This window comes from Piliocolobus tephrosceles, chromosome 5, assembly GCF_002776525.5.
Source record: "Piliocolobus tephrosceles isolate RC106 chromosome 5, ASM277652v3, whole genome shotgun sequence".
Classification (NCBI taxonomy): Eukaryota; Metazoa; Chordata; class Mammalia; order Primates; family Cercopithecidae; genus Piliocolobus; species Piliocolobus tephrosceles.
This window is the reverse complement of record NC_045438.1, coordinates 30,489,317-30,503,126: the sequence shown is the minus strand read 5'-3', so window position 1 is coordinate 30,503,126 and position 13,810 is coordinate 30,489,317. Positions and strand designations below refer to the sequence as shown.

The 13,810-nt window shown below is 35.4% G+C and overlaps 1 protein-coding gene across 1 annotated transcript in view; it reads right to left on the bottom strand.

Moving 5' to 3' along the window:
• Nucleotides 1–206: 206 nt before the first annotated feature.
• Nucleotides 207–13,810, bottom strand: part of ENPP3 (ectonucleotide pyrophosphatase/phosphodiesterase 3) — a 98,695-nt gene continuing 85,091 nt past the window's right edge. Inside the window, exons 22-25 of the mRNA XM_023230655.1 lie at nucleotides 10,191–10,268; nucleotides 9,467–9,599; nucleotides 7,247–7,403; nucleotides 207–825 (exon numbers count right to left, since the gene is read on the bottom strand). Of these exons, the coding sequence (XP_023086423.1) occupies nucleotides 655–825; nucleotides 7,247–7,403; nucleotides 9,467–9,599; nucleotides 10,191–10,268 (539 nt within the window). The 3' untranslated portion in view covers nucleotides 207–654. The remainder of the gene's footprint in view (nucleotides 826–7,246; nucleotides 7,404–9,466; nucleotides 9,600–10,190; nucleotides 10,269–13,810) is intronic.

Here is a 13,810-nt window from a genome sequence, read left to right as displayed (position 1 = left end):
GTGATACATTCAAGATATATATAGATCTACTTCTTTCTTTATAGAGATGGAACAATATTTGTTTAAACAAATTTCATAATTTGTTTAACCAGTCTTTTAGGTTGTTTTCTGTTTTTGGCTATCATAAAAGATGTCATTTTCATGCATTTGTGTCAAGCACATCTGTTGGGACAGTTTTTACAGGTGAAATTACAGCGTAAAAGTTCTGTGCATTTTAAATTTTAATCAGTATTGCCAATCAAATACAAAAAGTTTTGCGACAAAACTGATTTAGAGCTGATTCAGTTCCCAAGTGAGACATACTGCTTTTGTTCTCTCTTTTGTTTAGATAATTCTGGGCAGAAAAATATATTCAAAGATTCTGAGATAAAACATGTAATAAGGAAGGTATAATCTGTCATGAGATTAGAGTTTAAAAACCCAACAAAAAAGGGAAGGTGTAAGATAGCATCATCTCTGTGTGAAAAATATAACTTTAAAATAATACATATTCATAGAAATGAAAAAGAGAAAAGGGAATAATAAAAATTATGGCTTTTAGGGGACTTAAGGAATAATAGAAAACTTTATTTTATAAATCTCCAGAAAAAATCATTTACATTTTTCCAAAATTACTTTATACAGTAAATTATACATTAAGTAGACATTATTAAGTTAAATAGTGGTTTCAAATGTTGGTAAATATGTCTTTAGTTGCAAAATTTCAGAGACAGGTTGCACTTTATCCTGATAGAAGTCAAGCCCAGTGAGAAGCTCTACATCACGGACCCGGGCAATGTGAGCTGTAAATCTTTCTTCAACCCAAAGAGCTTCCGATTTATCTTCCTGAAAAAGAAAAGCACAACACTTTCTTTTTCACAAGGCGGTATTTTTCATGAACAGAAATATTTTTATTGCTTACAAGTTGTCTCTTTGCCAATGATATTTATCTCCTTAAATCTTAATTTGATACAGCTAAATTTAGTTTTTAAAAAGAAAAAGAAAACAAAAGTACAAAGTATACTATAACTAACATAGAACACAGTATTCAAAATTTATCCATTTTTATGTTTACTTCAGATATAAATTTTTTAATGAAATTAAATATTGCAGATGAAGTTAAGTCCCCAATGCTCCTCTGTTCAGAACTAAACATCTTTATATCAGGGCGAATTCCAGTCTGTTTTTTCAAACTTTTACTGTACATCACTATACAAATATGCAGTACTGATGAGTCTTTAAACTTATGTTAATATTATAAGTGGTATTCTACAATTGTTTTTCATTCGGTATTAATGTTTGTAATCTATAGTGATATATCTAGGTCTTGTTAAGTGACTTGTTCTTAGCTGTGGTTTGATATTTCCTCATTTAAATGCAGCACAATTAAATTTTTCATTTCATGTTGATAAAATTTTTATTATAAATAATGCTATAATAAATAACTTGGTATATGCCTCCTGTGTTCAAGAGCATGAGTTTCTAGGATATGTTAATAAAATTGCTGGGCCATAGAGTACATTCAATTTCTTTTTTTTTTTTTTTTTTGACATTGTCACTCTGTCACCCAGGCTGGAGTGCAATGGTGTGATCTCAGCTCATTGCAACCTCCACCTCCCAGGTTCAAGCAATTCTCCAGCCTCAGCCTCCCAAGTAGCTGGGATTACAGGCACCCACCACCACACCTAGCTAATTTTTTAATATTTTTAGTAGAGATGGGGTTTCACCACATTGGCCAGGCTGGTCTTAAACTCCTGATCTCAGGTGATCCACCTGCCTTGGCCTCCCAAAGTGCTGGGATTCCAGGCATAAGCCACCATGCGTGACGGAGTACATTAAATTTTAACTTTATCAGATATTAAACCCAGCACTCCTCAAAGTCTTCATACCAATTTACAGTTGCATAGGCAGTGAAAGATAATTCCCGTTTCCCCACATCTTTGCCAAACCATGGGTGTAAAATAGTGTTTTATGCCATTTATATTTTATTATGCTGACTATTGTTATATTTGTGCATCTTTTCAGTTATTTCTCGACCGTTTTATTTTGGATTGTTTTTACAATATGAAAGTTAGTTCAATAATTTAGAAACATGGGTTTCTATCACATTCTTTATTCTTTATTATAAAGAATAATTTTCTGGTATTCATATGATATTGCTAAAGTTCAGTTAACTTTTCACATAATAAGAAAGTTTCAAAGTTTGTTTAATCAGATTACTGTATTTTCATGATTCTCATTTGACTTCGACGCAGTGGTTTACTTGTTTAAGTATGCAGGCTTAATACAGATAGCCACTATCTGAGCCAGAGGAAGTGTAAGAGGAAATACTTTTTGTTCCTAACCTCTAAAGCACTTGTGTCAGATTCACAAAGTGAGCTAATATTTAAAAAAAAAAAAAAAAAAAATTCACTATGTTAGTTTGAGTTCATTCTTTTAATGGGAGTCTAATTCAAAGACTTTCTATTCTGCCTTTACCATTGCACATTTCAGTAGCACCTAATATCTTTGATCACTTTTTTCCATAATGTTTTCTCCCATTTGGTTTATATGACTCTACTCTCTCCTGACTTATTTGGCATCCATCCAACTAAATGTTTACTCAGTACCTGGCAGTCTTCCCTCTTTTAAATTTGCAGGGAAATGACCACAAAGCATAGCACAAAACTATACTTACGCAGAGACGATACTTAAGGTATTTAACACTGAGTAAGTCGCTGGCACCAACTAATCTGAACAGAAGCCAGCTGTAGACAACTGCCCTCGTTGCACCAGTCCATGCCAACAGAATAGGCTACACAGTTTTATGAGCTATATTTAAATATACTTTGATATTAATATATGTGTGTGGACGGGGGTACGTGTGTGTACAAATGACCTGTTACAGAATTAAGTGTATTGTATATACCCAAAATACAACTCATTTTTTGAGACAAAATTGATTTCAGCATTTTTCTGCCCTATCCACATTCTTATTCTCTTTCCTTAGCCCCTACAGTCCGGTGATTGCTGCTATCATGCTAATGCAACTACTTTGTCAATGATGACCTCACTGAATGGGGTGTCCTCAGACTTTTCAATTAGTTAACTACCCCAGGCTTCTGAATTTCCTCCTTTGTTATCCACAGTTGTACTGTTTACTTGTTTGATAATACCTTCTGTTTCCTCAGATGACTATACTTCCTGGAAGCATAGATATTTTCCTCAATTTGATTTGGGATCTTTTCTTTCCACTTTCTCCCCTTTGGCAATTGTATTTCACACCCATGATTTAATCCCAAATCTAGATCTGCAGTTCTGATTTCTCCTCCAAGTTCCATATCTGTATTTTCCATATCTGCTGAGTAACTTACAAGGAAAGTCACTTGAACTCATGGCTACATTCTCATTTATCTGACAGAAATTTAACAGTACAAAGATGACAGGAGGAGGGAAAAGGGAAAAGGAGGGAAGAAAAGATGAAAGTAACAAGGAAAGGACAAAATAAATAAGAAAATATGATCTAATGCCTTATACCAAGTGTGGGACAAAATTGTGAATCTATCATTCCTATAGCTTGATCTCAGTTCCCTCTAACCTCTTAATAGTGGGAGTACTTCTGTACATTGTGTAATTCAAATACTTAAAGTACAGAGTGTTCATACAATGCAATGTTTAAAGCAAGCCATCTATTTTATCAGGTGCATCAAAGCACAATTACCTATCCAAATGCTATTGGAAATATTGGCTGGTTTAGACTTACTAAGAAACAGTTTGTGAATGTACTATACTTTCTGGATGATTTGCATATAGGGGAGATTCAATTTCACTCTCTATTGACTACTTTATTTTATTTTATTTTAAGACAGAGTCTTGTTCTGTTGGCCAGGCTGGAGTGCAGTGGTGCGATCTCCACTCACTGCAACCTCTACTTCCCAGTTTCAATAAATTCTCCTGCCTCAGCCTCCCGAGTAGCTGGGATGACAGGCATGCACCATCACACCTGGCCTAATTTTTGTATTTTTAATAGAGATGGGGTCTCACCATGTTGGCCAGTCTGGTCTCGACCTCCTGACCTCAGGTGATGTGCCTGCCTCGGCCTCCCAAAGTACTGTGATTACAGGTGTGAGCTACTGCGCCTGGCCTCTGTTGACTTTAGAATGTAACTTTATCATAAGATATGATTCCTTTATAATAGCCACCTTTTTTTATATTGGGAAGTCTTAGGGTTTTATATAGATTATTTTGTTTTATCTTTACAAACTTCATAAAAGGAGGTGAATATTTTATCCTTATTAGATATAACAGATGAGGAAACTAACATACTTACCTAAAGAAACCAAGTCATTCACTGAACCCAGGATGTTCAACTCCAAAATCCATGTATTTAAGTTCTATTTTATACTATTTCTCATATATCCTCCTAAATATTCAACTAGTCTGTCAAACTGAAGACCACCAAGAGCAAATCCATCCTTCTCAAAACAAAAGATCATCTGTGGTATACATTTCCTGGTTAGTCATGCCCTGGATTTTTAGTCATCTTTGCCTCTCTCTCATCTTGCCTTTTCCTTACCCATATCTAATTGACAGCTACTCTTATTAACTTTGCAAACTCTTTTATAATCATAGCTTGGCTTAAGTTTGCTTTATACTCATTGCATTTTGTCTCATAATTATCTGTATAGATGTCACATTCTTATTACTATACTACAAATTCCTCAAAATCTTGGATATGTCCAATTTATTACTGATGATGTCCTATTCAATAGAGATGATGCTTTATTAATTTTGGAGAGATCACTTCTACTTTGAATAATCAAGGAAAGCTTCATATTATTTGCACTTTACCTTGACTCCCAGGTGGAATTTTTAGCAGATGGAAAAGAAGGGAATTATAGAGGAGAGAAGAACATAGGCAACACTGATGAGGTAAGCAAACTCAAGATGTGCTCAAGTAATTTCAAGGGCTCCAGTTGGCCTGGAACATTAGCCTGTAAGGTCAATTGAGGGTAAATTGTGAAGAGACTTAAGTACAGGCTGGAAGTTGTTTTTGTTTGCTCCTTTGTATTTTGTTGTTATTGTTCAGCATAATTAAAAGTTTTGGGGTGAGAGGCTATGACAAAATATAAACTAAATTTTAAGATGAGTAAGTTGGTAGTAGTGCACACTGACAAATGAAAAGAGAAGAGGAGACCACAAATCTACTTAAGATTCATTTTCAAGAGTCCTAATAGAAGGTCAAAAGGGCCCAGACCAGGAATAGCAAATGTTTTTTTCTTTGTGTACTCATTGCAATCACTCCATTATGTCTACCTAGAACCTCTGTAATAACGAACAGTTTAATCCAGATTTCATGGTAGAGTACCACATCATATCAGTCATTGATGTCTGTCATTGGAAGAGGAAGTAAAGAATAATGGCTTACCCTTGTCTCAACCAAATAAAATGCTGACAGGAAAAGTAGGAAGGGATTCAGTTCAACAACGTATCCTGATAGTTTCATGTTTAGAAACTCTTCTTCCTCATTTTAAGAATAGTGAGTGGCTCACTATTCAGCCTTTAAACTTGGCCACCTTCGTTAAACAATTTAAACACTCAAGTAAAATCATATCTGCCTGACCCAATTGAAATGTCACCCTCCCTGTCAGGAAATAATTCTCCTTGGAAATCCTACTATAGCAGTTTATCTGTCCCTCTCTTACATCACTTATCTCTTTCTTCTAATGTTTTCCTGGATTTCTAATTGTGAGTACCTTCTATAGTGCACAGCATGGTGAAGGCACTCATGTGTTGAATACCTGAAAGATATAGATGAATCCCAATCTGGCCTAGATCCCAAGCTTTAATTCTCAGGCTCTAATTGCCTATGGGACTTTCCACATCAATACCCATTTCCACAAACTTAAAATGCCTAGCTTTAGCTGATCCTATCTACCAACCAAAAAGTTCTCATTCCTAACTTTCCTCTTTCTGCCTTTTTCCTAATTATCAACATTCAAATCTGATTCATCTTTGAGTTTCCTTTTCGGGTGGGGGCTCTTGTATCCAATCAGTTACTAAATCCTCTTCATTCTTCATACCCACCCTCCATGGAAGACTCTTCGTAGTCTTCTCAATATACTCAAATTCTATCCATCCTTTGGGCACAGCCCTACTTACACCTTATTTTATGAAATTTTTATTGATCATTCCAGCCAAATGTGATTTTAATTTCAAATATTAAATCCTTTTAACATTAATTGTCCGTTGATCCCAACTTTGCAACCTCTTTTATTTTTTAGTATTTAGAATAATTCTTGCATTGTTGACTGACTAAATTGTGTGTCTATATCTCATATATAAATTGAAGTTGTATATGAACTCTTTAAAAGCAGGGACAATGTGTTCCTCCTTTGTGCATTCTAAAGAGTTTCTATCATGATACTGTATGCTTAATAGGTACTCAACATATTTGTTGAATGACTTTAGTAAAACCTAAGTTCCAGGATACATATTTTTTCTATAAGGAATTTATATGCAAGTTGAATTAACTACTTACATATAATCTGCCTTGATCCAAAAAGGATTTTGAGGTAGCCTAATAAATGATGTTTAAAAAAAGAATGTTACTTGAACTGTGTGTATTTGTGTGTGCATGTGTATAATCAATTTCACACCTCATGGCTCAAGTTGATGGAATTTTTACATGTACATACTCATTCAGAAATATTAATTTAGTGATAACATTGGGAACAACTTTAAGATTTGTGACCAAAATAAAAATAAGTTCTGGTGTTTCTATTACATAGTAGAGTGGCTGTAGTTAATAACAATGTATTGTATATTTCAAGATAGCTAGAAGAGAGGACTTTGAGTGTTATTACCACAAATAAATGATAAATGTTTAAAGTAGTAGATATGTTAATTATCCTGATTTCATCAGTATACAAAGTATGCATGCATTTAAACATCCCACTATACCTCATAAACACATACAATTTTCATGTTATAAATAAAAAAAGAAAAAAGAGATTAACAAGATTTCATCTCTTTCATTCTTAGTGAATGTGAATAAAACATATGAATAAAATACATGAGGTATACATATGTTCAACTATGCAGATATATGTTTAAATTGATATTAATTACATAGAGATCAATAGTCTAAGGAAAAGCCTAAAAATGAAGTATTACAACTTTTCCCATGAAATACTTAAGAAAATACATTTTAGAGCCACTTTTATGAGAGCCCAAAAGAGCTCTGACTCATTTTCTCATGTCCTGGACCCTCCCAAAGCATACTCACAGGACAGCTTTCCACGTTGGTAGGTCGGTGAGGGATGATAAAGGGTAGGACGTCCAGCCATCCAGGGCAGTTTTCCGGTGTGTGGCTCTCGTTTTTACAACTGGTCAGCACCACAAAGTAGTGCGTTGGGATGGGAATGTCAGTGTTCACTATATGTCTTACAAAACATAATTGAAAACGTGTTTTGATGTTATTACACTTTTGCTTCTAAAGGTGATAAGTGTGTTTACATAGTTTTTTCATATATATGTAAAACAATCATTCATATAATTCTAAGTTTGACAGCATTTTACTATATGCTAGGTACTTTTTAAATAACTTGCATGCAAAGTTTTAAGTGCAAAATCTGACTCCACCAAAGGAATACAAGCTGGTATAAATATGCAAATATATATGAAAAAAAACTATGTAAAGACACACACACACACATATATATATATTTACTTCTAATGGTACGTTGGAATTTTTTTTTTTAATAGAGATGGTTTCTCACTTTGTTGCCCAAGCTGGTCTTAAACTCCTGGGCTCAAATGATCCTCCCACCTCAGCCTCTCAGTGTGTTGGCATGACAGGCATGAGACACTGCACCAGGTCAATAAATGTCTTCATATAGTTTTAAAGAAATGCCAAAGTAAAAATATAGTAAAAGAAAGTAATGAATAAAAACCTCAAAGTCTTACATATTTTTTACTCCCATCAGCCAGAATAGAGATTACAGCAGAAGTCCAAGCTTGGTCATTCTAACATGAAAACATATTAGACTACAAAAAAAAAGAAAAAAAAGAAAAAAAAAGAAGCAGAGCATGATATTCTGCCTCCTGCATTTCCTCGTTTTGTTGACTTCATACTTCACAGTAGTGTTTACTAATACAGCAGAAGCTGAGAATGAAGGAGCCCAGATTCCACCTCCAGCCGTGCACTTCCACAAAATGTTTGGACTTTCACTCATCCTCTAATTCTATCATTTACTGAGTTTCCTCAGCTTTCCAAGGATGTGATTCTGTGCTATCAACTTCACAGTGTAGACATGGGGATAAATCCATATAACTGATGTGACAGTACTTTGGTTTCAGATAATGAACATGAAAGTGTTTTCAAAAGTTTTAAGTGCAAAATCTGACTCCACCAAAGGAATGCAAGCTGGTATAAATAGAAATGTATTACTGTGATTTAGAACATGGACTCAGAGCCAGGCTGTCCAGGTTCTTATTCTGGCTTTACCACTTATTAGTTGCAGAATTTAGATAAGTTGTTTAACCTCAGTTTCTTTAACTGTAACTAGGGGCTAATGGACCCTAACTAGGGTATCTTTGCGGTTTAACTGATGTATATGTGAGTTCTTTAAAAAGTACCTAGCATATAGTAAAATGCTGTCAAAGTTAGAATTACTCGAATTAAGAAATTGTGAAAGATAGAGTCAATACTGAAATATTGATTCAGTATTCATTCAACACTGAAATAAAGACATGGTGAAAAAAATAGAAAAAGGCCACATACTTAGTAGTCATAAATGTTACTTTATCAGAAGGTACAGGTAGAAATCATTGCTTTACATAATCTAGGCTTAGTATAGTTGTTTAGTTTGGTCCTTCATATGCTTTGATAATAAAGAGAAATGGTAGATGAAACTTCTCTAAAACTCTATTACTGTGCTCTGCATTCAAAACTAATTCTTAGCAACCTGTTATGACCAGGCTTAGTACTAAAATGTACAGTTTAGTTAGGACTAGTTCTCTGCATCATGAAATTTACCTACATTGTCTCCTGGGAAATGCTTTTATGAATTGTTCACTATTCTTGTAAAATTTACCTTAGTTTTTACATGACTTTTCACTATTCTTGTAAAATTTACCTTAGTCTTTACTTGACTTTTTTTTCATTTATTGTTGGATTGGTTTTATACTCACTGATAGTACATCAAGTTTCCTCTACCTCCTTAGCCTTTACAAAATTTCATGTTATCTTTGCCCATTAATTTAGCAATTTTCCAAATGAAATTTTTGCTAAACTTTTCCAGGAAGTGTTTTCTTTGCCCCTTAGTTTAAATTTTTTGCAATATAAGTTTTCTCCTAAATATTTAGATAGCCTAGATTGAAAATAGTCAACAATAACATTTGTCTATGAATGTATTATGTAATATTTAAAGTACTAAGCTTTACTTAAAATATTGGAATTTCCCCTCATGAGACCTATTGATAAATCCAAAAGTCAAACACTTACTGGGTAATTTCATCTGGAGCATCAAAATGGCCATCATAATTATAATCAAATATTGGTCCACTAACCACATTTACTCCATTTCTTTCTGTGGCGTGTTTTATAAGAAGAACACTGTGGAAGTAGTCCCACATTTCTAAAAATAAAATAATAAAGTGTTTAAAATGTCTACTTCAGTCGAACGTGACAATATTTTCTATTATAGACAAGTACATTTAAATAGCATGAAATTCTGCTGTAATCATTGTCAATGGTGATTGGGTAATTCTCCAGAACAGGCTTCACAAGCAAAAATAAACAGCTACATTGATGATAGCTTTTTGTTGTTGTAGTTATAGTCTTGAAATTACAGTTAAATATGCCTCCAAATTTCTCCCTAGGGCTGAGTTGCTTATGGGACAGCGAGTGTTAAAAATAATCAGAACACATATGTTGTCTGACTAATTATTACTCTGGGGATGAACATTTACCTTTCATTTACTTTTAGTGAGTGTCAGTAATCAAATTAAGGGTTAAAAACAAATTATCAGAATTCTAGCAACAAGTCACTCAAAGTCAAAGTTGAAAAGAATCTATGTGAGGGATCCTTCCTGTACCTATATTTAAACCATTAGAATATAATGACCTTAATATCAGGAACAAATTGCAATTTAAAAAATGTGTTTAGTTTGGAAGTTCAGGGAGTCACTTAACTATTTCAAAATTAATACTCTAAATACATACTTACTTTTGAATTCTTCATACATAGGTACCAAATTGCTCATAATTAAAGCATCATATTGGCTATCAGAAGTTCTATTGATGGCTGCAAAACAAATGGATCTTATTAGATCTAGCTATAGGAGAAAATATGACATACTGCACAATAGGCCTATTACTATTACATATTAATATAAATTTATTAACAGTCAAAGCACAGAAATAGTACTTTCTAACAGAAGTCATTAATAATGCAGGCAGTTTTATGTCTGTAGTGGGTTGAAGTGTGATCCAAAAAAGCTACATCCAAGTCCTAACCATTCCTTTCATCCCTGTGAATATAAACTTATTTGGAAATAGGTCTTTGTGGATGTAGCTAGGAGTCTCTAGATAAGACTATCCTGGATTTAGGGGTGGACTGCAAATCCAGTGACTAGTGTCTTAATAAGGAGAAGGAGATTTGGGAAGAGGAGAAACACAGGGGAGAAGGTCTTGTTAAGATGGAGGCAGAGGTTTGAGTGATACCAGCACATGCCAAGGAATGCCTGGAGCTACCAGAAGCTGGGAGAGACAAGGAAGGATTTTCCCCTAGAGCCTTCAAAAAGAGCATGGCTGTCAACACCTTGACTTTAGCCTTCTGATCTCCAGAACTGTGAGAGAATACATTTTTGTTTTAACTCAATCTTTTTTGGTAATTTGTTCCAGCAGTCCTAGGAAACAAACAGAATGCCAGATATATATGCGTAGTTATTGGAAGTGCACAAAATAATAATGTTATTATAGATAGCTGTCTTCCAAAATAAAATTTTCTGAAGAAAATGAGTTTTTACTTGATAGAGACTGATATGATTTGGCTGTGTCCCTCTCAGTCTCATCTTAAATTGTAGCACCTGTAATTCCCACGTGTTGTGGGAGGGACCCGGTGCGAGGTAATTGAATCAAGGGGGCGGGTCTTTCCCATGCTGTTCTTGTGATAGTAAGTCTCACTAGATCTGATGGTTTTATAAAGAGGAGTTTCCCTACACACACTGTTTCTTGCCTGCCGCCATGTAAGATGTCTCTTTGCTCTTCCTTCGTCTTCCCTAATGATTGTGAGGCATCACCAGCCATGTGGAACTGTGAGTCCATTAAACCCCTTTTCTTATTTTTTTTTTTTTTTGAGACGGAGTCTCGCTCTGTCGCCGGGCTGGAGTGCAGTGGCCGGATCTCAGCTCACTGCAAGCTCCGCCTCCCGGGTTTACACCATTCTCCTGCCTCAGCCTCCCGAGTAGCTGGGACTACAGGCGCCCGCCACCTCGCCTGGCTAGTTTTTTGTATTTTTTAGTAGAGACGGGGTTTCACCATGTTAGCCAGGATGGTCTGGATCTCCTGACCTCGTGATCCGCCCGTCTCGGCCTCCCAAAGTGCTAGGATTACAGGCTTGAGCCACCGCATCCGGCCTAAACCCCTTTTCTTTATAAATTATCGAGTCTCGGGTATGCCTTTATTAGTATGAGAACTGACTAATACAGAGACTGCTGAAGGGAACACCACAAATCATGGGCTCTCAGGATTTATGGCTGTGCTGTCTAGCACAGTGAGTGTTCAGCGAGTGTGCTCTGGAAGCAGATAGCCCAGGTGGGAACCCCAGCTCTGCTGCTCACAACTGCACCCCTCGGGCAAAGTGCTGCATCCCTCTGTACTTCGTCTCATGGCATCTGTCTCACAGAATTATTGTGAGGATTAAAAGCTGCAAACCTATAAATGTTTATTCAAATCCTTTTTCATTTAATTTCATTTTGATAAGAACACTTAACATGAGATCTACTCTGTTAACAATTTTTTAAGTACTGTTGACTCTAGATACAATACTGTACAGAAGATCCCCAGAGCTTATTTATCTTGCTTAACTGAAACTTTATGCCCATTAATTAGGAACTCCCCATTTCTCCCTCCCCCAGCCCCCGGCAACCACCATTTCACTCTCTGATTCTATGAATTTGACTATTTTAGATTCTGTAATATATAAGAACATGAATGAAACTTGAGGACATTGAGTGAAATAAGGCAGTCACAGAAACACAAATAGTGCACAATTCCACTTATATTAAGTTTCTATTATAATACTTTTTATACTTAAACTAGGATATCTGAACTAATTCTTTTTTTTTAATTACTATTGAGGTTGAGGCAGAGTCTTGCCATTTTACCCAGGCTGATCTCGAGCTACTGCACTCAAGTGATTCCCTCCTGCCTCAGCCTCCCGAGTAGGTGGGACTACAGGCATGCACCATCCTGCCTGGGTAACTAATTCTTCAATGAGAGGCCAATAAGTAGACACCAAAAGACATGAAGAAACAAGTAGCTCTTTTTTCTTAAGATTTCACATGGTGTTTATAGTTCTCCGACTCCACAAAAAGCCTCTTCTACCTTTTTAACTAAGCCTTGAAAGTTGGAAAGGCAATCAACATAACATTACCTCTGTTTTAGAGGAAAATAAGAACCTGCTAGTAATAGAACTTCTATTTTTAATAAATAATTGGAATTTATACTGGAGAGTTAGAAGAGAGTTTCATTTTATCCTTATTATTACTTTTTTTTTTTTTAACTGACAAGGTCTCACTATGTTGCCCAAGCTGGTCTCAAATTCTTGAGCCAGTGATCCTCCTGCCTCGACCTTCCAAAGTGCTAGGATTACGAGCATGAGCCACCATGTCTGGCTGTATCCTTAATTTTTTGAGACAAGTTGTTTAATTATTAATTATATTCATTGTCAGGCAAACATTGATGTATTAACTAATATCTTATGGCCTAACAGATACAATTTTATACACCAATTTCAAATATTTTATTAATAAAATGTTGCAACTTTTTTTTTTTTTGAGACAGAGTCTCACTCTGTCACCCAGGCTGGAGTCAGTGGCTCAATCTTGGCCACTGCAGCCTCCGCCTACCGGGTTCAAACCATTCTCATGCCTCAGCCTCCTGAATAGCTGGTACTACAGGTACACACCAGCCAACCCAGCTAATTTTTCTATTTTTAGTAGAGATGGGACAGGGTTTCACTTATGTTGGCCAAGCTGGTATCGAACTCCTGATCTAAGGTGATCCACCCACTTTGGCCTCCCAAAGTGCTGGGATTACAGGTGTGAGCCACCACACCTGGCCTGTTGCAAATTTTTAATGTTTATCACAGGGCTTACATAAATCTGGTACCCCTGATTGTACCTAGATACATAAAACATATCAGTTTATTTATCCTAACTCTGTTAGGAGTTTTAAATTGATAATGCTACTTGCTTTCATTAAGCCTTTTTGCCCATTTTAAATTTCAGAATCTTTAAATTACAAATCTCTAAGAAGGTGAAATTGTTGAAAATCTCATAGGCAAGTTAATAAAAATGACGTTTCCTATTGCACAGGGAAGTGGCTTGAGTTTTAGGAAAATCGCACTAGCTCTGGCAGGTTCCCAAAAGAGAGCCTTTCCAAAAACAACAACAACAACAACAAAAACTTAAATTTCATTTGGCTGCTTCACCTGCAGTTTAAAACTGTTAGTTAGCCCTACAGCATGAGCGACAGGCCAAAATTCCAGCCTGATTTCTTATTGTATTGTATTGTATTGTATTGTATTGTATTGTATTGTATTGTATTGTATTGTATTGTATT